This window comes from Thamnophis elegans, chromosome 2 (assembly GCF_009769535.1).
Source record: "Thamnophis elegans isolate rThaEle1 chromosome 2, rThaEle1.pri, whole genome shotgun sequence".
Lineage (NCBI taxonomy): Eukaryota > Metazoa > Chordata > Lepidosauria > Squamata > Colubridae > Thamnophis > Thamnophis elegans.
This window is the reverse complement of record NC_045542.1, coordinates 145,963,793-145,988,651: the sequence shown is the minus strand read 5'-3', so window position 1 is coordinate 145,988,651 and position 24,859 is coordinate 145,963,793. Positions and strand designations below refer to the sequence as shown.

Here is a 24,859-nt window from a genome sequence, read left to right as displayed (position 1 = left end):
AAAATTCTAGTTGAACTCAAATCCTGCAGATTGCCCAGGTGATAAAAGTGATTTGCTACTGCCTTCTTACAAAAACATTTAAAACCTCTCAAACTACCGGTACTTGCCCAGTCCTTTTGCCCTAAAATACACTATAGTCAAAAATGAGAGGAATCCTTATTCAGTATTAAGCTTTTTCTTACAGACGTTGTACCATTTGCAAGCCCCAAACATGTGTGTTTCCTAACAAAATAGGAGGCAATACAAATAAATAACCTTTTTCCCCATGGTTCTCTTTGTTTTAAATTCAGGCCCTATTGTTAAAAAAAAACGTTTTGCATTTTAGCTCCTGTTGTCATGTTCATTTATTTGCACATCCAGTTGGGAATTGAAGAATCTTCTTGGATGAGAAGCGGAAGGTTTTCAAATAAAAAAGTCCAGTTGCCTTTTGGAAAAAACACTTTTGGGACATATTGTTTTACACATTCAAGTGACAATCTAACCCCTGACTTATATGGACTGTAGCCTCCCAGGAAGAAAGGGGAAAAAAAAAACATTTGCAGCTTCATTCAAAGACGCCAAAGCCAACGGGCAAAACGGCAGTACATCTTTGAGCGTTTATCTATGCACAGCGCTCCACTTTTCCGTAACGCAACATGGCGTTTCCCTTTGCAAACCATCAATTCTTTTTTTAGGGGATTGAAAAATCGAAGAAGAAACCCAAACCAGCAAATTGTTGTGAAGGGAAGAAGAGCACATATATTCTAACCCAAAGATCCCTGATTTTCACCTGGTTGTTGGGGGGAGGGGGGAAGGAAAAAATTGCCGAAGGTGTACTAGCCATACACCTGCCGTCCAGACCGCAGGTAGCCGCCATGCTGTACGTTTAAAAGATTCGGGAAATGGTTGGCTTCTCTGGGACGCAGCACTTCCGTTTCCGCTTAGGCCGGTGGTTGGAGCGGGTGCAATCGAAGCTTGGAGGTAAATAAAACATTCTGCCCCTCCCCCCTTCTCCCCCCCCCCTCCCCGCGCACGTTTGGTTGGGGCCGCTTCGGGTGGGAAAGCCGCGCAGCGTTGGGAATGCCGCCGGAATCGACGCAGAAAGAGCGCAGACCGGGAAAAAGTGAGAGTTTTTGATGCGATCCTCGGACCTAAGTCTTTGCTTTAATTGGAAAGCTCACGGGGTAAACTTGGGCGACCCCCGTTAGGGATCCGCATAGAGAGGGGTGCAAATAGAAAGGGCGGTGCTGCTGCATCCCTTTAAAGCCTAGCGAATTTAGGGTGGCACAAGCCAGCTGTTCCCACTTCGGTCCTCTCCAAATGTCCTTAATTCCTAGCTGGCATTATACAGAAAACAGGGAGTCTTGGCAGGCTGATAAGCTTTTATACATTAAAAAACACTTTATTAATTTTTTAATGTTTTAGATTGATGGGCAGATAGCCTTGCATGCATACTCTGGTTGTGTGCCAGTCCATCCATGTATTTCTAAATTGGTGGACTATTGGGGAAGTGGGGGGAGTATGGTGTTTTTCAAGGTAGTGTTTACCTGGGTGACTTTGGGCCATTCACTCTTGTTTCAGTCCAATCCACTTTACCAGTTTATTGTTGTGGGGAAAATAGAAGGAGGAGGGAGTATTAGCTATGTTCACTTCCTCCAGTTATTTATAACAGTAATAAAGGTGGGATGAACATTAATTCATTAGAGGTTCTGGCTTGCATAGAAAAACACGTGGTGCTTGGGATAAAACCAACTTTGATCATGGCTTGGGTTAGTACTATTTTAAGCATTAGCAAGTAATGCAGCACTTTGGCGTGGGATACAGCTGAGGGTGGCAATCAACTCTGCTCCTCTTCTGTGTTACTCTAATGTTTAAAATAAAAGCCTCAGTTGTCCAAAGCTGAGATAGGGGTCCGACTTCAATCTTTCTCAGCCCTCCCGTGAAGACCATAGGTCGGATATGGAGGAACATTGTGAGCAGAATAGAATAGAATAGCAATGTTGAAAGGGACCTTGGAAGTCTTCTAGTCCAATCCTCTGCTCAGGCAGGAAACCCTACACAAATTCAGACAATCTAAACAGAAATCTAACTGAAGTAAAAGACAAAGAGTAGGAAATGAAGGAAAGAAAAAATATGTGTGTTCATGAAATTAAGAGGAAGAATGTCATTAGTTCTAAATGAAAGTGGTGAATACTGTAGGGTGGGGGGAAGTATATTGTTATGAACAAATTGGCTAAAAACTACAGGTCTGATAATATGAATTGGTGTCATCTTTGTGGGTCATCTTGTCTGGATTAAGAAATTAAGCAGGGTCAAATTTGGTTTGTTACATATGGATGGGAGACCTCCAGGGAATAGAAGGCTAGATGGGAAGCTAAACATCCTAGAACAGAGGTCTCCAACCTTGGCAACTTTATGACTTGTGGGCTTCAACTCCCAGAATTCTGGGAGTTGAAGTCCACAAGTCATAAAGTTGCCAAGGTTGGTGACGCCTGTCCTAGAAGAAGACAAATGTCTACTGTTGCCAAGAAAAGTGTATGGACCCAACCATGAAGTCAATAGTAGTCAAGATATCAAGATATTTGAAAGTAGAGAATCCTTAGATTAGTGATAGTTAGATATTCTGCTCTAATAAATGATAATAAGGAACCAGTTTTCCAAATTTAGGAAATATTATACAACATTCTGAAGGAATGTGATGAAAGGAATTATTTAATAGGTGACAGTAATGGATGAGTGAGAATTGAGAAAAATGATTGAGTTATTTAGACACTAAGGATGAGTGAGAATTGTAATTGTAATATCTCGCTTGGAAAAATATTGAATACGTGATTTAAGCATGTTTGTTGAGATCGACACATAGCAATGAATAGATAAACTTAAAGCATGATTGATTTGATTATGCTGGAAAGCTGAGAGAATCGGTGAACGATACAAGAGAGGAATTTTGAATAAGGGACAGATAATTTTTAATATGTGTGAAAAAAGTAGACAGAGAAGGAAAGAAAGAAAGAAAATGTTATAAACAGAATGACCACAGGAAGAGGAAAATATAAAATATGTATGAAAAAAGCATTACAAGATATAATAATCACTCAGCAAAATAAATGGAAAGTTGACGTAAGGAAATAGGAAAGTTCTTGGAACAGGGTGAAAAGAATTATGTAATACTGTATGCTAATGGAAAAGGGCATTTAATGGAATGATGAAGTAAAATAGGTTATCGTTGAGAAATAATGCTTGTAAGAGATTGACTGCTGCAAAAATGCAGAAGGGGGAAATACTGTGTAACTTGTTAAGAGAGAAGATAACTGCAAAGAATGTTTTAAAAAACAAAAAATGGTTAAGATTTTAAAAAAGGCAGAGAAATTCAGAGTGAACTTGTTAGAAATTAAAAAAAAATGTTTTGGCAGTGGATGAAGAAGACTAAAGAAGGAGCTTCAACTAAATTGTAATTAAAATGATAAAAGGGATTCATGATGAAACTAAAGAGAGGTATGCTGGAAGGAGTATTTTGGAGATGTATATGGGATAATAGTGTTATATTGAAGAGCTGAATTGAAACAAATGGTATAGCTATTGTCCAAATTTTAAGCTGTCAATCATGCATAAAACCTGTAAAAATGATATGGCTGCAGAGGTATTAAAACATGATTTGCAAATGGAATCATTGTAACTTGTTCAGGGGTATGGGAAGACCACTTCAGTGCCCGATCATTGGAATAATACTACCCCCCTAAACAAAATAAAAGATAACGAGTGAATGCAAATGTACAAGAGCCTTAGAAGGTGGTTGGCGGAATTTTGATTGGAAGTAGGCAAGTGGTGGCAGTGAACAACATTTGGAGCGGAGTTTTTGAGATCCTGAAAAAGAGGCAAGAAGTGTAAACCGTAAAAGGCGTCTTTTGGGCTTTGGTGTAAATTAATTAAATTCAGGTGGTCCTCAAGTTACAATGAGATTGCCATTGCTAAGTGACATGGCTGTAAAGCATGATGTCCTGTGACCACATCACTTAGCATTGGCAATTGCAGTCCCATTTATAGCCCCAAGACGTGCAGATCAGGTCATTAAACAGGAAAGAGTGGGAGTCCCAGGCAACGTGTGGGAGGCTGGGGGTCACCGACACAGGCCAAGTTTGAATTGGAGGAGAGCTTGGGAAGCCTAGTGCAGGTTGCGTGGGAGCACAGGAAGACTGGGGGGTAGGTGGGGATTAATCAGAGCAATTTACTGCTGTCTTCCCCATTGACTTTGCTTGTGGGAATCCCGTGGGGAAAGTTGCAAATGGAGAGATCATGTGACTGCAGGGCATTAGAACCATCGTAAGTGTGAGCCATTTGTCAAGAATCACAATCATGTGACTGCAAGGGGTCTGTGATGGCCAAAACTTTGTACCAACTTTGAACCATCTGGAAATGAAAATATAAATATACCTAAATAAATAAGAATACTATATGAAATGGTATATGGATGGGGTGGAGCTAAAGTGGTTTGCAAGGACAGAGAGACATAGTGAATACTGTAGTGTTGGTATAAACTAAATTTAGCCATGTTCCTTTGGTCTTCTCTCATGCCCTAATTTAGTTGGCTGATTAGTTCTGCATTGTGCATAATGTTGCTGAGAAACACCCCCCCCCATAGGAAATAGCATGGGTGTATGTATTTATGTATGTATGCACAGATTTGTATACGTGGCTTTTGGGGGCGGGGGGAGAGGGAATTGAGAGCATTACAGCTAGACAGAAATGGAATGCAAAACATTGTCTCCGGTTGAACAGTTGCAAAATCCGTATGAGTGTGCTGTGATAGGAAGACACTCATAAAAGCTGTAAAAGCTGTGTGTGCATCTAATGAAAACGCTACTGTTCATAAACGCTTATCCCACAGTGACGCTCTTGGTCTCCAAAGTGCCCCAGCTTCCGGCAAGAGACTGCACAGTTGCCTTTCTAAAACTTAAAGGCACGGTAGGGAACAAGAAAAGACTTGGGATATGGCTTTGTGGCGAAGAACACAACTTTAGTTTGCAGCTCCTGAAACAGAGCTGTAATTGTCTGCTGCCCCTTACTAAAAAGGCAGCTTTTTAAAATGTGTTCTCTGTTTTTCTCTTGCCTCCCGCTTGGCTGTCTCAGACATCACTAGGGCTCACTGCCTTAGAAGAGGGAGGAAAATCTTCAGGGACGAATCACATCCTGGTCAGCCCTTTTTTATTCTCCCACCATCTGGAAGGAGATATAGAAGCAGAGGCAGCCACACAAACAGGCTGAATGAAGAACAGTTTTTATCCGTGGGCTGTCAGACACCTGAATGAAAAGGAACCCTACAAAACATAGTGCGACTGACTTGTGGGGCCGGCGTGACATGCAATATAAGTTCACATGGTGCAATAGGACTGGGTGTTTGTTAGTTGGATTCACTGGGTAGGGATTTTGTTGTGTTTCACTGTGAGTTGAATTGTGTTGGAGGGGGGCACAACCAATCTTATTGTACTCATGTGCACAATAAAACCAAATAAAGGTTTGAATTGAATTGGAGTTTCTTTATGGCGAAGAACACAACTTTAGTTTGCAGCTCCTGAAACAGAGCTGTAGTTGTCTGTTGCCCCTTATCTAAATAGGCAGTTTTTAAAATGTATTTTCTGTTTTCTCTCTTGCCTCCCACTTGGCTGTTTCAGTTCACTAGGTTGTGCTGCTGGAGCTTACCATCAAGAGAGGAGCTTAAGAGAATGGAGTAGAGGAGGGGGTGGAGGATACGCCTAACAGGGAACTTTCTCCACCCCCTCTGCAAAGGAGCACCTTTGGGAACTTCCTTGCCTGTATCACCCCCCTCCTCTCTCTCTGTGGGGGAAGATCTTGCATTGCAGCCCTTTACATTTCAAGAGGATTCCAACTCGGCTGACATCACCAGAAGTCGCCTCCTGCTTCCCGGATCGATGCCGTAACTTTTGCCTCTCCTCCTCCGTTGCCGCGCCTGCCAAAGGCATCTGGATGAACTCAGAAACCCCATGCCAATTCCCTGTGGGCGGGCCTGGCCTGCATATGGTGCCTGGGTTTTTGTGACTCGGGCAGCCTGCCTACCGAGGGAGAGCAGAGGCCGCAGAGAGGCACAGGAAGGCAGGCATGGAGGACTCTGACCAGCGCTTAGTGCTGGGCATGAACATGGGGGATGGGCGGCAAACGCCTCCGGGGCAACTGCAGACCCCCTCCGAAGGTGACGAGGAGCAGCGAGTGCCTGGGCCGGAGGCCATGTGTGATGGTAGTGGCGATGCCAAGAAGAAAGAAAATGAGGAAGAGGGGGAGGAAGAGCTTGACCCTCGCATTCAGGTGAGGACTTGCTGAATTCCTTCTCTTGTGGCCCTGCCTCCTTGACCACATGCTTAGGAAGTTTGGTATTAGGGTTCCAAATAGCATCCAAAAGTAAATCAGAGTCCAAGGCGAAGTATTCCTCAAAGTTCCAATTTATTAAGAGAGCCATGTTGGCACATCTGGGAAAACCCAAATCTGAAAGCTTCCTGGCTTTCCTCACCTAGCTGAAAGTTCAAGATTTTGCCCCCACACCCAACAAGTCCATCACATGGTCCAATCTTCCACTGCCATGCTGGCAGTTCCACCCATCCAATTCCAGTCAGGTGCGGAGGTGCAAAGACAAAGGATGACCTTGGCTTTCTAGAAAGAATTCTGTTATGGCTACATAGTATGTAGCTCCTTACCATTCCCCCTCCAATTTTCCCACAATAGAAAATGCATAGTAGAATAATAGAAAGTGTGGCAGGCCAAAGTTCCAAAAGAAAATATGGCTGCAGGCCTGACATTTGGGTTCTAAAATCTGGTTGCAAACATCTAGGGAGCCGCTAGGTGGCAGCAAAGGGAGACAGAAAAGTCTTTGCTGCCATTTAGTGACTGGGTGGCTGTTTGGAACCCAGACTTGGTGGCCTTCAAAAACTGGCTCCATCTGTGTAAGAGGGGAGCTGAAACTTAGCCTTCCTGCCTCCTGAAGGACCACTGGAGCCATGATCTGTTTTTGGATTATTTTGCAGGCATTTAGGAAGAAAATGAGAACAGTTTATCTCTGGGAGCTCTCCTTTTTCCTTTCCCCAAAAAGGGTGAAAATAATTGTACTGTCCCTTATCATCAATACTCCTTACATTCCCAAATCTTCTCAATCCCCTTCATACAAATAGAAAAATTAACTTTATTTTGAAAGCCACGTTTTCTGGTTTAACAGACTAAAATCTGGCAGACAACACGGTATAGCAATAGCACCTTAGATTTATATACCGCTCCACAGTGCTTTATGGCCCTCAGCATATTGCACCCAATAATCTGGATCCTCCTTTTCCCAAGCTCAGAAGGATGGAAGGCTGAGTCAACCTTGAGCCGGCCAGGATCGAACTCCTGGCAGTAGGCAGAGTTAGCCTGCAATGCTGCATTCTCACCACTGTGCCACCAGGGCTCTTAATTTTCCATTGTTTATTCTGCATTCAATAAAGGATTCCCCCTCCCCTACATGTTCTGAATGTTTGAATGAATACATGCCTATGCATGTATGTTCCTACCTGTTCACAAGTCAAGTAGGAACTAGGCCACGTTGAAACGTGAATTCCATCCCTCTGGATGTGCTGGGATTACAAGTCCTAGAATTCCCACCTGGTGGCCATGCTAGATCAAAGGACAGTTGTGTGCTGTGGTTAGTTCGGTGCCTTCTCTTAAGCCTCGCTCTCTGATTTTCTGCCCACAGGAAGAGCTGGAACATCTCAATCAAGCCAACGAAGAGATCAATCGAGTGGAATTGCAGCTGGATGTACGACAACAGAATCAACATTCCTTAAGGAAGGGGAAGGGGGCTGTGGGCTCAAGATTTTCCTTCCTATTGTAGGGTGGGGAATGCACCTTCACTCAGGCAAGGAAGTGGAAATAGGTTGAACCCTGGCATACAGATATGCCTTGACGCATGACCGATCGCTTAGTGAGCGTTTGAAGTTTTTTCGGAAGGGAGGGAAAGGAAGGGAGGATCTTCCAGCCAGGAAGATTGCAGTTAGAACTCTCTCATACTCCGTGTCAGAGAAGAGACAGCATAGTGGGCTTCAGGCCAGGAGATCAGCCAATTAAGACAATTCCCTTTTCACCAGAAGACTAGTGAAGTTGAGAAAGGAAGTCCCATCTGGTTAGCGTAAAACCAAAACTCCACATTTAGACTCTATATTGAGTTGCAAGCAAGTTGTCTCTTGGAGGATCTGCAATTTAAGGTACTTTTTGGAGTATATGATGCACTCCCCCCCAAAAAAGTGGGTAAAAATTGCGGTGCATCTTATACACTGAACGTTGCCGAAGCCCCGCCCACCTGCCTGCCCCCTCCCTTCGGCCATTTTTGGCCTCTGTGTGTTACATTTTCAGCCTCTACGCCCCATTTTAGACCCATTCCAGGCTGCAGGGATCGCCACAACGCATGGCCATCTCTGCACATTCCATTTTCAGCCTCCACATGTCGTGTTTTTGGCCTCTGTAAGGCCCATTTTTTGCCTCCATGCGCCACATTTTCAACCGGTTCCAGGTGATGGAGATCAGCGGTAATCCCCTCCACCTGGATCTGGCTGAAATGCGATGCACAGAGGCCAAAAACAGGGCATGTGGAGGCCAAAAACGTGACGTGCCGGAGGGGGGGGGGGAGTTCTGTGGCGATCCCCGCAGCCTGGAACAGCTGATTGGTGGTCATCGCGAGGGTGATCCAACCGCTAATCAGCTGCTCGTGCTGAATCAGGCTGCGTTGACGTGCTGAAGCTGACCAACTCCTGAGTCTTCCCAGCATTGGCTATCCTTTCTTGTCCCAGGATTTACCCAAGTTGTGGTTCATAGCTTACACTGGTTACACACACACACACACACACACACACACACACACCTGCCTTTATTAAATTCAGTGGCAGATTGCACATTTTAGACAGCACAAAGGAAGAAGAGTTGTTGAGGGTTTTTTTTTAAAAAAACAAGGGCTAAAATAGTAGTATCAATATTAACTCGGAATGCAAATCCTAAAATTGTGGCCTTTCATGAATGTATCATTTATCCTCTGCAGTTTCAACATCAGAAGATTTTATTTTTTTTCTAAATGGAAAAGATTTAGATTTTAGATTTTAGATTTTAATAGCATTTATAGGCCGCCCTTTTCCCTGAGGGGACTCAGGGCGGCTTACAATAACAAGGAAGGGGAGTGAAGACAAAACATAAAAAGAAATGTGCAATAACTGAAAAATACTAAAAACACAACATTCTCTCAGCATTCGGGAGGGGCGGAAGAGTTTATCCCCAGGCCTGACGGGCTAGCCAGATCTTGAGGGCTGTACGGAAGGCCTGGACTGTGGTCAGGGTACGAATCTCCACGGGGAGATTGTTCCATAGCGTCGGAGCAGCAACTGAGAAGGCTCTCCTCCGGGTAGTCGCCAGTCGGCACTGACTGGCGGATGGAATACGGAGGAGGCCCGCTCTATGCGATCTGATGGGACGCAGGGAGGTTATTGGCAGAAGGCGGTCTCTCAAATAGTCAGATCCACTACCATGGAGCGCTTTATGGGTGGTAAGTAAGACCTTGAATTGCACCCGGAGATCCACAGGCAGCCAGCGCAGCTCGCGGAGGATAGGTGTTATGTGGGCGAACCGAGGTGCGCCCACAATCACTCGCGCGGCCGCGTTCTGTACTAGCTGAAGTCTCCGGGTGCTCTTCAAGGGCAGCCCCATGTAGAGCACGTTGCAGTATTCCAGCTTAGAGATCACAAGGGCTCGAGTGACTGTCGTGAGAGCCTCCCGATTCAGGTAGGGCCGCAACTGGCGCACCAGGCGAACCTGGGCAAATGCCCCCCTGGTCACAGCCGATAGATGGTGATCAAAACTCAGCTGTGGATCCAGGAGGACTCCCAAGTTGCGGACCCTATCTGAGGGGTATAAATTTTGTCCCCCCAGCCTGATTGATGGTACGGTGGTCAAATTATTGGGAGGAAAACACAGCAGCCACTCGGTCTTGTCTGGGTTGAGCACCAGTTTGTTTGCTCTCATCCAGTCTTTAACAGCTTCCAGACCCTGTTCCATCACGTCCACCGCTTCATTGAGTTGGCACGGGGCGGACAGATACAGTTGAGTATCGTCCGCATATTGGTGATACTTTATCCCGTGCCTCCGAATGATCTCGCCCAGCGGTTTCATGTATATGTTAAATAGGAGGGGGGACAAGACCGACCCCTGTGGCACCCCACATGTTAGGGGCCTCGGGGACGATCTCTGCCCACCCACCAACACCGACTGCGACCTGTCCGAGAGGTAGGAGGAGAACCACTGCAAAACAGTGCCGCCCACTCCCACCTCCCGCAGTCGTCGCAGAAGGATACCATGGTCGATGGTATCGAAAGCCGCTGAGAGGTCAAGGAGAACCAGGATGGACGCAAAGCCTCCATCCCTAGCTCTCCAGAGATCATCGGTCAATGCGACCAAAGCAGTTTCTGTGCTGTAACCTGGTCGGAAGCCGGACTGGAAGGGGTCAAGATAGTTTGCTTCCTCCAAGGTACGCTGAAGCTGGAGGGCCACCACTTTCTCAACAACCTTCCCCACATAGGGAAGGTTGGAGACTGGACGGTAGTTATTAAGAATAGCTGGATCCAGAGACGGTTTCTTCAGAAGGGGTCTCACCACCGCTGCCTTAAGCTCGGTGGGAAAATGCCCCTCCCGAAGAGATGCCACAGCAACCGCTTGGATCCAGCCTCGTGTCACCTCACTGCTGTTGGCAACCAGCCAGGAGGGACACGGGTCCAGTACACAAGTGGAGGTACTCACAGCTCGCATAGCCTTGTCCACATCCCCAGAGGCAACTTCCTGAAACTCAACCCAGAGATGGTTTGCCAAGTCTTTCCCCTGTGTCTCAGCTGGCTCTGCAAGAGTGGAGTCCAGGTCCGCTCGAAACCGGGCAACTTTGTCCGCCAAGAACTGAACATACTCCTCAGCCTTACCCTGTAAGGGGTCCCCCGTCTCCCTCCTATTTAGGAGGGAGCGGGTTATCCTAAACAGGGCGGCTGGGCGGGACTCGGCGGACGCTACCAAGGAGGCAATGTATGTTCTTTTTGCCGATCTTAGAGCGCGAGTATACTCCTTGGTGCATGCTGTTACAAGTGCCCGGTTCAATTCGGACCTGTCTAATCTCCACAGGTGCTCTAGGCATCTCCTCCGGCGCTTTATCTCCCGGAGCTCCTCGGTGAACCAAGGAGGCCTCCGGGGGCCGCTGACCCGGAGGGGCCGTAGTGGCGCAATCCGGTTTAGAGACCCCGAAGCTGCCGAGTGCCAGGCAGCGACAAGGGTCTCAACCGAACTGTGGGCGAGAGTATCTGGAATAACCCCAAGCTCCGTCTGGAACCTAATGGGGTCCATCAGTCGCTTGGGGCGGAACCACCTGGTCGGTTCCTCCTCCCTACGGTGGGGGTTTGGCCTCCGGAAGTCTAGCCTCAGTAGGCAGTGGTCTGACCATGACAGGGGTATGATCTCATTACCCCTCAGACCAAGATCGTAACTCCACTGCTCCGAGAGGAATACGAGGTCGAGCGTGTGACCCGCTGAGTGGGTTGGGCCTCGAATTACCTGAGTCAAGCCCATGGCTGTCATGGAAGCCATGAACTCCTGCGCTCCGTCAGAGCGTTCACCGAGCGAAGGCAAGTTGAAATCCCCCAGAACTATAAGTCTAGGGAACTCAGCTGCCAGCTCGGCTACTGACTCGAGGAGCGAGGGGAGGGCTGCTGCAACGCAGTTGGCTCCTCTCAGAATTCATCTGCATGTTAGGATTACTATTCCCCAAATTCCCAGCAACTGTGACAATATATATAGGAGGCTCTGAGTTTGGGAGGACTGTTTTTTAAAAAGTCATTTGATTAGTTCTGTTAAGTCAAAAATTTAAAGGTTTTTTTTTTACCCCAAGTAAGTCAGATCAGTGAATACTTTGGCCTAATTTAAACCGTGGAGCCAATTCTGTGGCCTCCCTTGCAAACTGTGTTAGCCTGCTTGACATGACATAGAGAAGGTCATCTCCCCGAGAACTGTCAGATTATTTCTTGTTAAGGCTAGCGATGGACAGGATTTTGGTTTGAACCCAGTGTTGTGGACCTCCAGCGGCCCGCAGAGCTGGTAGCAGATTCGGACAGTGAGGAGGTTGGGGAGGAACAAGGGCCAGTCCTGGAGTCTGGGGAAGGCTCTGATGAGGGCTCTGTGTCGGAGGCAGAGAGGGGGCCAGAGCCATATGCCAGTTATCAGCTGCCTTCAAACATCATCTTTCGTTGTAAGCCGCCCGGAGTCCTCCGGGATTGGGCAGCCTATAAATTGATTAAATAAATAAATTGATTAAATAAAATCAGTGAGGCAGATGAACAGCTGGAGCCTGTTCCCAGTGTGCGCATGCACAGAGTTGCCAGACGAAAGGAACAGCTAAAGAACAGGGGTCGACTTGGGAGTACGGCTACAGGTGGACGCTGAATGGCCCCTCCCAAGGGAAATAAAAGAGGAACGAAAGGGGAGTGGAGTTTGCAGGAGACAGCTGCTCTTGTCCTATCACTTTTTAAGACTTCCCTACTGCTGATAATATGCATCTAACACTTGGGATGGATTGGCACCATCAGGGCCTCTGTCACTGGTCCAGATATTGGCCATGTGATATTTGCCTGAGCTGCCTTTGAGCATCCAATTTACACAGAAGAACCTCATAAAGGACAAAGGCTGGCTAGAAAGGCAGTGTCTGAATAAGAGTAATAAATGTGGCAAGAATTGTAGGGGAGGGGAATGTTTATTAAAGATGCTGACACAGTTTATGCCTTTGGTCTTAACAGGAGGCCCGCACTACGTACCGCCGGATCTTGTCTGAATCTGCTAGGAAGCTGAATGCCCAGGGCTCCCAACTGGGGAACTGCATTGAGAAAGCGCGCCCTTATTATGAAGCCAGGCGCTTGGCCAGGGAGGTACGCAGGCCGTGGCTTTTTCCCCCCTATGTTTTTATTTTATTAAAAACAACGTTAAAATACAAAACAAAACAAAAAAAATCCAAGGAGACAAAAAAGAAAAAAAAACAAAGCATTAAAAAACCCACATTACACACATATTATTCCCTCCAGTTGAATACTAATATATTACTATAACATTAATTCCCACCACTTGCGAAAGAAGCCCTCCCAAAACTTTTAAACTACTAAATCTATTTGCAACTTGTTGACCTGTCGTCTGTATCTTATATTAAAGACCACTTAGTTAACAGGAAGAACAATAATAGTGACCATGGCCGTGGCCTTTCATGAATAAAAGCTGTGGTGGTGCAGTGGTTAGAGTGCAGTACTGCAGGCTACTTCTGCTGATGCCGGCTGCCAGCAATTAAGCAGATCGAATCTCACCAGGCTGAAGGTTGACTCAACCTTCCATCCTTCTGAGGTGGATAAAATGAGGATTCAGATTGTTAGGGGCAATTGGCTGACTCTGTAAACTGCTTAGGGTTGTGAAAACACTGTGAAGTAGTATATAAGTCAAAGTGCTATTACTATATGAGCCATGGTGGCGCAGTGGTTAGAATGCAGTACTGCAGGCTACTTCTGCTGACTGCTGGCTGCCAGCAATTGGACAGTTTGAATCTCATCAGGCTCAAGGTTGATTCAACCTTCCATCCTTCCGAGGTGGGTAAAATGAGGATTCAGATGGTTAGGGGCAATTATGCTGACTCTGTAAACCACTTGAGGAGTACTGTAAAAGCACTGTGAAGCAGTATATGTGCTATTGCTATATCGTTTATCCTCTGCAGTTTCAATACCAGAAGATATTTTATTTTATTATTTCTTGCCCAACTCAATAAGTGACTCAGTAAGGGCAGCGTATATTATAAAACATAAAAAACTATTAAAAATAAAGAGTATAACAAAGGCGGAATACAAATAAATAAATAAATGATGCCAAGTAAAACTTACTATGGATGTTAGTAGTGGCTCAGAAAACGGGGCCCTTTACAAGGCTTTCCAACTTAGGTTCCACTTCAGCATTCTTCTACTCATTTGTTGTTGTTAGTTGCAAAGTTATATCCGACCCATCGCGACCTCATTCCTCCAGGTCTTTCTGTCCTCTTCCATCCTCTGGAGTCCATTTAAGCTCACACTTACTGCTTCAGTGACTCCATCCAGCCACCTCATTCTCTGTCGTCCCCTTCTTCTTTTGCCCTCAATCTTTCCCAACATTAGGCTCTTCTCCAGTGAGTCCTTCCTTCTCATTAGGTGGCCAAAGTACTTGAGTTTCATCTTCAGGATCTGGCCTTCTAAAGAGCAGTCAAGGTTGATCTCCTCTAGGACTGACCGGTTTGATTCCTTTGCAGTCCAAGGGACTCACAGGAGTCTTCTCGAGCACCATAGTTCAAAGGCCTCAGTTCTTTGACGCTCTTTCTTATGGTCCAACTTTCACAACCATACATTGCCACTGGGAAAACCATAGCCTTGACTATACACACTTTTGTTGGCAGGGTGATGTCTCTGCTTATTAATATGCTGTCTAGATTTGCCATAGCTTTCTTCCCCAGGAGCAAGCGCCTTTTAATTTCTTGGCTGAAGTCCCCATCTGCAGTGATCTTGAAGCCCAGGAAAATAAAATCTGTCACTCCCTCCATTTCTTCCCCATCTATTTGCAGGAATTGAGAGGGCCAGATGCCATGATCTTAGTTTTCTTAATGTTGAGTTTCATTTCATAAATTTCATAAATCATTATCTGAATTCAGAAGCAACTGTCCTGAATCTGGTTTCTTGAACAAATGACTTGAGGTTCCATAGTCCTTGTTTTTGAAGCCATCTACAGATTATTTGTACTTTCACAGCGTTATCTTCCAAAAAAGGGGGGGAAGTATGCTCTTTTTGTTTTTATAATGCATATATTAATTCTCTAGGGATGTGCACTGTAGCTCGTGGAAGAGAAACTTCTTATTTAATTTTTAAAGAGAGGATTCATAAAATGTTGGAAAAGACAGATCAATATGATAATCCACGGCTTTCAGGTGTGTTTGGTTGAGAGAGCCATTGCTTTTCCAAAAGTGTTCAAAATCTCTTTCCAATCACTTTGTTCTCTCTTCATGTATGATAATCAGATCAAAGGCTGATATGAGTCTAAGGAAAAACAGGATCACTGATTAGAGATCAGTCCTGTCAAACTGATTGAGCTGAGAACTCTTTTGACAGGCTCTGAGTGTTGAGCTGGCCTACCACAACCTTGGGCTTTTCTACAAGTTTTGATATCTATGAGAACTCTAGAAAAGCACGGTTAAAATATAAGCTGACTTCAGTGTTTCAGTATTTGCTACCATGATATCAGGAAGTGCTGACTCAAACTCAGCAATTCAGCTTTTAAAATGTTGTGAGATGATAGGCATACATACTGAACCCTCCATTTTTGGAGGCTGGTTTTTATTTTAGCCTCTTTTCTCAATCCTTTGGTTTTAAGTACTTAGGAATGCTCTTCTTCAGAAATCATAGCCAACTAATATGCCATTCCCTTCCTACAGTCTGAAATAGTATAGAATAGAATGGAATGGAGTTCCTTTCCTTTTGTTTCTTTTCATTTCCTTTTTTCCCTTCCCTCCCTTCTCTTCCCTTTCCTTCCCCTTTCCTAGTGTGATTGGATACACAAGGAATTTGTCTCCAGTGCATAAGCTTTCAGGGTACATACAAGCAACAAGTGATAAATCATAAAAGTAATCATAAAATACAATCACCATAAATCATAACATACAACATAAGTCATAAAATAAGCAATGAATATAAATCATCACAGGACACTAAATAAAAACAACATTAATCATATGAAACAAACAACAAAGTTATAGTCATAAGAAGCCAAGGAAATAGATAATAGGGAAGATGAGAAGGATAATAGTAAATACAGCCCTACTAGAGGGTTTGACATCCCAGGGCATAAAACAGCATTGTGGGAATTAGTCGCTTAGCAGAGAGATGGAATGGGGGGAAAACTGTCCTTGTATCTAGTTGTTTTGGCGTGCAATGCTCTTTTTGGTGCACAGCCCAAAATGGCAAAGATGCCTCATGAATCTTGTTTGTTTCAGGCAGATCTAAAATGCCTAATAAAAACTCACACTCTAGATCTGTGATGGCAAACCTATGGTACATATGCCACAGGTGGCACACAGAGCCCTCTGTGGGCACATGAGCTGTTGGCCCAGCTCAGCTCCACCGCGCATGTGTGCGTGCCTGCCTACCGCCAGCCAGCTGATTTCCGAGTCTCTAACGTGCATGTGTGGCTTGGGGCACATGTGGGAGATGTGTGTGCATGTGCGGGGGTGCATGCATGCGTGGGGGCACACTCACATGGGGGGTGGCCCTCGCGGCCTGGTTTTGCTCCCAGGAGGCTGCAGGGAGGCCAAGTAGGCCCAAAACGGGGTGGGAGGGCAGTGAGGCCCCTCCATGTCCCGTTTTTGCTTCTAGGAGGCTGCAGGGAGGCCACCTAGGCCCAAAACAGGGTGTGGGGAACAGTGAGGCCCATGCCCCGTTTCTGCTCCCAGGAGGCTGCAGGAAGGCCACCTAGACCCAAAATGGGGTGTGGGGGGGGCAGTGAGGCCCCTCCATGCCCCATTTCTGCTCCCAGGAGGCTGCAGGGAGGCCAACTAGGCCCCAAACGAGGTGGGGGGCAGTGAGGCCCCTCCATGCCCCGTTTCTGCTCCCAGGAGGCTGCAGAGAGGCCAACTAGGCCCAAAATGGGGTGGGGGGGGCAGTGAGGCCCCTCCGTGACCCGTTTTTGCTCCCAGGAGAATGCAGCGAGGCCTACTAGGCCAAAAACAGGACGGAAGGGGGGGTTCACGCGTGCATGCATGAGAGGGGTCACATGGGCGGGGCAGCATGGGGGGGTGTCACACGTGCATTGCCTTATGGGTGAGGGTGCGGACACGCGTTTTCAGCATGTGACGACACAAAGGTTAGCCATCACTGTTCTAGATCAAATCTGACAGAAATGAGGAAAAAAATGATGGATGGATTTCCCTCAAGAGGAGAGGGGAGGAACCAAAAGGGACCAATTGCTTTTCTCAGTTGTATGCAGACTGGTTTAATAGTAGTTGTTTAACCAATATTGCTAATTCCATTTTTCCTGCTTTCTGGCAGGCGCAGCAAGAGACTCAGAAGGCTGCCCTCCGGTACGAACGAGCTGTTAGCATGCACAACGCAGCCCGGGAAATGGTTTTTGTGGCTGAGCAGGGAGTGATGGCTGACAAGAACAGGCTGGATCCCACCTGGCAGGAGATGCTGAACCATGCCACCTCCAAGGTGAAGTTCTTCTTCTAGGGTGGAATTGGACTGACCTTCCCAACTTGATTGACTCCAGAAGAATCCAGGATGATCAGGAGGGCTCCAGAGAGAGAAATGTTGCTCTGGAGCACTCCATAGGTGTAGCTTCTGTAGCAGTAGTGGGTTCCGGATCCCGTCGCAACTGGTACGCGGCGATGGGTCCGGTCGTGCATGCCACCACCCAGTAACACTCAGCTGCTCAGTGAAGGTCGCGCAGGTGCCACACGCTGTGCACGCAGACGCAATTGGCCCATTTGCATCCAAAAGCAGTAAGGAACGCAGGTGGGCGGGTGGGCCAAACAAGCCACCATTCCGGTACGGTGGCCGCTGCTCCTGGTACACCTGTACCGGGCCGTATCGCCCGGAACCCACCACTGTTCTGTAGTGTCAGAAAGCAGCAGTCACCATGAAGTTGGAGAGAAGAGGATGTCACGCTTGGGGCTCAGGACCCCGGACAGCACCTCGGAGTTTATGGGAGCTGGTTGAGTTTTAAAAGAAATTCGGGTTAATGTCAGGGTTTCAAGTAACACCCCCAATGGAAAAAACAAACAAACCTCAGATGCTTGAAGTTCCTCAAAGTTCCATTTTATTAGAGATGCCATATTGGCACATCTGGGAAAACCCGAATCTGAAAGCTTCCAGGTTTCCCCCATCCAAAAGAAAGTTCAAGTTCCTGCCCAGCCACCCACAGGTCCATCACATGGTCCAATCAGGCACTGTCCCAACTGGAGATGCCTCCCAGTCACACCCCTCAAGGTGCAGGGCAAGATGTCCTTGACTCTCTGAGAAAGGAATGTTATTTTAGACTATATATCTCCCATACTCCATATAATCCCCCCTCCCATTTTCCCACAGCAGAAAATGTGGCAGGTCTGAAGGCCCAAATGTAAAAGATGCCTTCCAGGCCTGACAGAGGATAGTAAGGCTGGTTGCAGTATCTGTTCAGTAACTCGTGATTCCTCTCCCCTTCAGGTGAACGAGGCCGAGGAAGAGCGCCTGCGCAGCGAACGGGAGCACCAGCGAGTCACCCAGCTCTGCCAGCAGGCTGAGGCGAAGGTGCAGTCGCTCCAGAAATCCCTCAAGCGAGTCATTCTGAAGAGCAAGCCCTACTTTGAGCTCAAGGCTCAGTTCAATCAAATCCTGGAGGTGAGGCTGACCTTTGACCCTGCTGTAAGTCCCTTGCCTATGTTCAAAAAGATTGTGGGAGGGGGGGAGCAGATGTTAATCTTTGCAAAGCCGAGTCTATACAGGTAGTACAAGAGTTCATTTAGTGGCCATTCAAAGTTACAATGTCTCCTAAAAAAGTGACTTGCAGCTGTTTCCCACAGTTCTGACTTTTCAAGGAGCCTCATGGTCATGTGGTTCATTTCTTAACAACTTTGGCAAGGAAGATCATAAAATGGGGCAAAATTCACTTAACAAATGTCTCAGCATAAACTTTGGGCTCAGCTGTGGTCATAACTCCAGAACTACCTGTAATTGTTCCCCATCTGTCCTGAGACTAAGCTAGAGAGGTAGCTTCCTCATTTCCTGGTGAGAGACGTATTCCACTCCTAGAACATGAAATTATGAAACGCTAGGCACAGAAGGGATGCGATGGCTCAGTGGCTAATAGCAATAGCAATAGCAGTTAGACTTATATACCGCTTCATAGGGCTTTCAGCCCTCTCTAAGCGGTTTACAGAGTCAGTCTATTGCCCCCCAACAATCCGGGTCCTCATTTCAACCACCTCGGAAGGATGGAAGGCTGAGTCAACCTTGAGCCGGTGAGATTTGAGCAGCCGAACTGCAGAACTGCAGTCAGCTGAAGTAGCCTGCAGTGCTGCACTCTAACCACCTCGGCTCTAACCACTGCGCCACCTCGGCTAAGACACTGAGCTTGTTGATCAGAAAGGTCAGCGGTTTGAATCCCTAGCACAGAGTGAGCTCCTGTTACTTGTCCCAGCTTCTGCCAACCTAGCTGTTCGAAAGCATGTAAAAATGCAAGTAGAAAAATAGGGATCACCTTTGGTGGGAAGGTAACAGCGTTCCATGCACCTTCGGCATTTAGTCATGCCGGCCACATGACCACGGAGGCGTCTTTGGACAGCGCTGGCTCTTCGGCTTCGAAACAGAGCTGAGCACCACCCCCTAGAGTCAGGAACGACTAGCACATATGTGCAAGGGGAACCTTTACTTTTAGGCACAGATAGGAGGTTCAAGAACATTGTCTATCATGGCTCTTCCAGTTCAAATTAAGCATTTGGGTTATCTTGGAGGATAAAATAAAGCTTCCTTCTGAGTCAAGTTCAACTTTTGGTGCCCACATGAAGACAGCCATGTAGTTTCCTTGGAAGTACAGGTGGTCCTTGACTTACAGCTTTCTCATTTAGAGACCATTCGAAGTTACAACGGCACTGGAAAAAAGGGACTTATCCCTATGTTTCACACATACAACATTTGCAGCATCCCCTTGGTCGGGTGATCAAAATTTGGATGCTTGGCAACCACTCCTTGTTTATGATGCTTGCAGTGTCCTGAGATCAGCTTTTGCCACCTGCAAGCAAAAGCAACGGGGAAGCAAGATTCACTTAACAACAATGTTAAGGTAATATTAGGTTAACTTAACAGCTGCAATGATTCACTTAGCAACTGTGACAAGAAAGGTGGTAAAATGGGGCAAAACTCATGTTTCACTTAGCAACATAAATTTTGGACTCAATTGTGGTTATAGGTCGAGGACTACACATTGACATAAACACACCTGGCAATCAAGTAGTCCTCAATGTACGACCACAATTGAGCCCACAATTTATGTTGCCAAGTGAGAAATTTATGTTGGCCCATTTTACAACTTTTCTTGCCATGTTTGTTAAGTAAACCAATTAGTAATTCAGTTACCCCAGGAGCACTCTGCAAGCCCCCCCCTCCCCAAGGCTATTCATGCCTTTTTTAAAAAAATAAATAACGGGCCCGTTTTTGCGAAAAACGGGCCATTTTGGGGAGGTTTGCAGAGTGCAAAAACTTTTTTCCCCCCTTTAAGAAAGCTGTTTAGTTAGAGTGGTTGATGAGAATTATATTCATCAAGTGCTGTCCCAGCAGAAACAAAGTTTTAGGTGCTACAGGTTGTCAGCTATTTCCTTCTCCAGCACATGGATAAATACACCTGGAAACACCTACCTACTCTCTCTCTCTCTCTCTCTCTCCCATCTACCTATCTACCTACTCTCTCTATCTCCCTACCTATCTACTGCATTTCTCTCTCTCTATTTCTTTCTCTATCCCTCTACCTATCTATCTACAATCTCCCTCCCTCTCTACCTACTGTATTTCTCTCTCTCTCTATCCCTTTATCTACCTATCTACCTAACTACTCTCTCTCTCTCTCTCCCTACCTACCTACCTACTGTATTTCTCTCTCTTTCTCTCCCTCTCTATCTCTCTATCTACCTACTTACTTTTTTTAAAAAATTGCCTCTTCAAAACCTGGGTGAGTCTTATACTCCAGTGCGTTTTATACTCTGAAAAATACGGTACTTCCCATATTTTTCGTAGTATAAGACGCTCCAAAGTATAAGACACATTTAGCTTTTGGGGAGAAAAATAAATCTGCCTCTGCCTCCTTGCAGCAAACACCCCGTTTCAGTTTCAGCACAGCCTGATTAGCACAGCAACTGATTGTCAGGCCTTCAATGATCAGCTGTTTCTGGCTGCAGGGATTGCCATAGCTTATTGCTGCCTCTGCACACCCTGTTTTTGGCCTCCGTATCCCATTTTCAGCCTCTGCATGCCCTGTTTTTGGCCTCTGTGAACCCTATTTTCTACCCGTTCTGGGTAGCGGGGATCAGAATGGGCCAAAAATGGGGTGCGCGGAGGCCAAAAATGGGATGCGGAGGGCACACAGAGGTGGCAATAGGCAATGGCAATCCCTGCAGCCCAAAACAGCTGGTGGTCGGGAGGTCGATCCAACTGACAATCAGCTGCTTGTGGTAATCAGGCTGTGCTGAAACTGAAACAGGCTGTTCGCTGCTTGCTGCAAGGAGGCAAATTGCTGGGAGGCAGAGGCCAAAGGGTGGGGGCTGAAGGGTTGGGCCAGGCTAATATTTGGTGTACAAGACGCACCCAAATTTTCACCCTCTTTTAGCGGGGAAAAAGTGTGTCTTATTCTCCGAAAAATACGGTACTCACTCCGTATGGAAGGTGACAGAAGAGTGCACTTCAATGGATGTCTATATCAGTCTCCGATCTTCCTCAGCAATACTGTTGCTAAGGCAGAGATCTTGTCCTCTGTAAAATACGATGGATGCAATATTAACCCTCACGGTAGATTTTCTTGCGTGGTATCCTTTGCATTTTAGGAGCACAAGGCCAGGGTGACGTCCCTGGAGCAGCAGGTCTCCCAGGCCAAGATGCGCTATTCCGTAGCCCTGCGCAACCTGGAGCAGATCAGCGAGCAGATCCATGCGCGGCGGCTCCAACGCTTGGTTGGACGGCGTGCTTCCCCAGTTGGTGCTGAAGCCAGCCCGGCGATACTGTACGGCGGGATGGTGCTACCTCCAGAGCCCGTCACCTCGTCCGACACGCTCTCGGTCCTCAGCTTCCAGACCATCGCCTCCGACTTGCAGAAGTTTGACTCGGTTGAGCACCTGATGGGCCTGTCTGATGCTGCTAGTCTCAACAGTGATGAGCTGGAGGAAAGGGAGCAGCGGCGGATGGCTCAGCCCCACTCCTTTAAACACCATCGCAGCATCAGCCTCTGACCTGCTCCTTCTCCCGCCGCCCCTTTAAGTCCCGGCCTTCAGAAGAAGGTTGAGGGGGGAAGTGCTGGTTCCCAGGCACTAGAAGAAGTTGCAAGCGGAGGCATGGATTCCATAATGGTTTTTGACCTCATCCATCTGCAGTGTTGATTTTCCCACTCCACTCCACTATAGGTGCAAATCCCAGATTTTCTGCCCTTAATCTTAATTTAAACCCCACTTCGGGGGTTCATGTCCCAGTCCCAGGTTCCCCCCCACCCCGATTTTAGCATTCTTAATCCCACTCCATCTGATCTATCAAGCTGCCATCTCCTCAAGCATGCCCCTCTTCCCTGGGAGCATTGCATGCCGGAAGTAATCTGCAACTTTGCACTTTTATCCTGGCTTGTTGGATCCCTGGTGATGTAGTTATGCTCAGCTGCTGGCAGGCTGGTCTAGAAGCAGAGGGGGGGGGAGAGAGAAAGAGAGAGGTGTGGGAGGGAAGCAGCTTTGCTCCTTTTAATCTTTCTTTGAGGGGAGGGGGCGAAGAGGAATATAGGTGGGATGTAGAGCTATTAGTGTAGAAATGCTCCCCCCCCCAGGCGCCTCTCACTGCCTTTGAGAGAGAACTTCCCACACTGCTTTCCCGCAAGGCTATAGATGACAATAAATGGCTTGTTTAAAGAAGAACTCTGGTGCCCCACAGGGCTTCTCACTATCACCCATAACTGACAAGGCATGCTATTTGTCCCTCCTTTGCAACAGAGGGCACACACACACAGACACACACACAGACACACACACACAAGCAAGATGGCAGCCACCCGCCTCTTTCTAAGCTCCTCCTAAGCAGAGATGCGCCGTCTTGCCTCATTGCAAAATCCAATGGAGAAACTGGCACCGCGTTGGTACTGCCCAGCACTCCCAGGAGAGGAAGAGATGTGGGGGCAGGAGGCTCCTTCCACCCGAAAGGCCCCCACCTACTCAATACCCCTCAGCACAATCATTCCTGCCGCGCCTGTTGCTCTTTTACTCTTCCAATCATTTGCACTAGCAAAAGTGGCAAAAGAGGGGACCGGGTGTTTTTTTTTTCCCTTCCGTTTTTCCAGCAGTTCCCGCCTTCCCCCCTTCTTTCCATGCCTTTTGGCGGGTGGGGAAGGGGGCAGGCAGGTGAGGAGCAGTTTCTGCCACTCTAAACAAATTTGCTGGACTTTTGGCTGTGATGAGAACTTGCCGGTTTGAGGCAGCCATACAGCAACTCTTGTTCATGTTTGTTTGTTTGTTTGTGTGTGTGTATGTGTGCGCGTACGCGGGGGTGTGTGGAGGTTTGTATGACCGGCTTATGCTGTGTAATTTTATTTAAAGTAAAATTTATGCCCTATCAAGTGACTTGCTTGCTTTCTGTTTTGCTAAGTGCACCCAGGAACAATGTGTATGTGTGTGTGTCTCTGCCCCCCCTGCAGCTGTATTACTGAAAAAGCCCCCCCAGGGGGGGGGAGAGACCTTCTTATGTAGGAAAATAGAGAATTGCAGACGTCACTCCTTCCAACTGAACACGGAAGCATTTTTGAAACCGCCATTAATCGGTTAGGATCTATTATGTTTAATGCTATCCAGATTGGCCTCTTAGTAATGTTTGCATTCTTTGTCCTTAAGACCAATCCATCAGTCTATCCACATTCACAAGTTTTCAAGGGAAAGCATCTTAATGGGCTTCTCCAGGAAGGATTAGATGATACTGAAAACCAAAGCTACATAATTGTTCATGACCGGAACTTCAATTTTATTTCTTCTGTGCATGGATTATCATCATTTTTTCCAGCGCAAACTACCCATTTCAGAGCATAGTCATTAGAATCCATATGGCTCAGTCATGACAGGCTATAATTGTTAGAAGCCAAGAAATCTGAAACTTTTTCCAAAAAGGAAATGTTAGACGTGACTGCTGAAATCCCACCAGCGTATTCTTTATTTTAGAGGGCAGGAATGTTTGAATAGGCATTGGCAGGAATAGAAAAGAAAGATGAATATGAACAAGATCATCTGGAGTGGGAAGGGGGGAATAAATGCAACAGAATTTTAATTCATCATGGTTTAATCAATCAAGCAATAAAAATAATTCCAGGGGTACAAATAATAACACAAAGCACATACAGGAAAAGAACAACTCCCCCAAAACATTGCTGTAACAAGCTGTCTTCCGATACTGAATCATGAAATACTACACTAAACTTTTGACTTACCCGGTTTGAGTTTTAATACCCTGCTAAACCAAGTAGTGTAATTTTGTCTCAGCTGATGTAGGCAACCAATCACTGTGGTTGTAAATCATGCTTGGTAGATCAGTGTATAGTATAAATTAGGATACCACAGCTCCGTGATGGTGAACCTATGGCATGCATGCCAGGGGTGGCACAAAGAGCCCTCCCTGTGGGCACGCATGCCATGGCCAGCTGCTCTTCTGGTTTCCAATATGCACATGCGCGCCAGCCAACTGGTCTTCCTGGGAGCTGGAGCACCAGAAAACGGTCTGAAAAACAACAACCTGAAAACAGCCCTCAAAAATGCCCAAAAAACAGCCATGCGCGCGGTGGAGAGTTGGTCTTCTGTTGCTCTGGCATGCACGAAGACCAGCTGGCTCTTGTGCAATGCACACCTGTTCCAGTTTGGGCATTTGGTGCCAGAATGGTTCACTATCACTGCCATAGCTTGTTCATCAAACCCTAGTTAAAAATCATGACAATCAACAAGCCTAGCCAGAAACTGGTCCATAATTCTAGCTTTTCTCTTGGATTATCCCTAAGGATCAGTAGTTTTTTTTTTAAGCTGTTTTGGGTTCCA

General features: G+C 46.6%; 1 protein-coding gene across 4 annotated transcripts; it reads left to right on the top strand.

The window, feature by feature from the left end:
* The first annotated feature begins 894 nt into the window (after positions 1-894).
* Positions 895-23,404, top strand: SH3BP5L (SH3 binding domain protein 5 like). 4 transcript variants are annotated; one of them, XM_032209068.1, is made up of 7 exons: positions 895-960; positions 5,649-6,297; positions 7,712-7,774; positions 12,822-12,950; positions 17,121-17,282; positions 18,276-18,449; positions 21,641-23,404. In XM_032209068.1, exons 2-7 carry the CDS (start codon positions 6,094-6,096, stop codon positions 22,040-22,042), a joined length of 1,134 nt encoding a protein of 377 aa, XP_032064959.1. In that variant the 5' UTR covers positions 895-960; positions 5,649-6,093; the 3' UTR covers positions 22,043-23,404. The 4 variants fall into 4 exon arrangements, with proteins under 4 accessions (XP_032064959.1, XP_032064958.1, XP_032064961.1 ...); XM_032209067.1 differs by lacking the exon at positions 895-960 and adding an exon at positions 994-1,102; XM_032209070.1 differs by lacking the exons at positions 895-960; positions 21,641-23,404 and adding exons at positions 994-1,102; positions 19,676-19,918.
* The last annotated feature ends 1,455 nt before the right edge of the window (positions 23,405-24,859 follow it).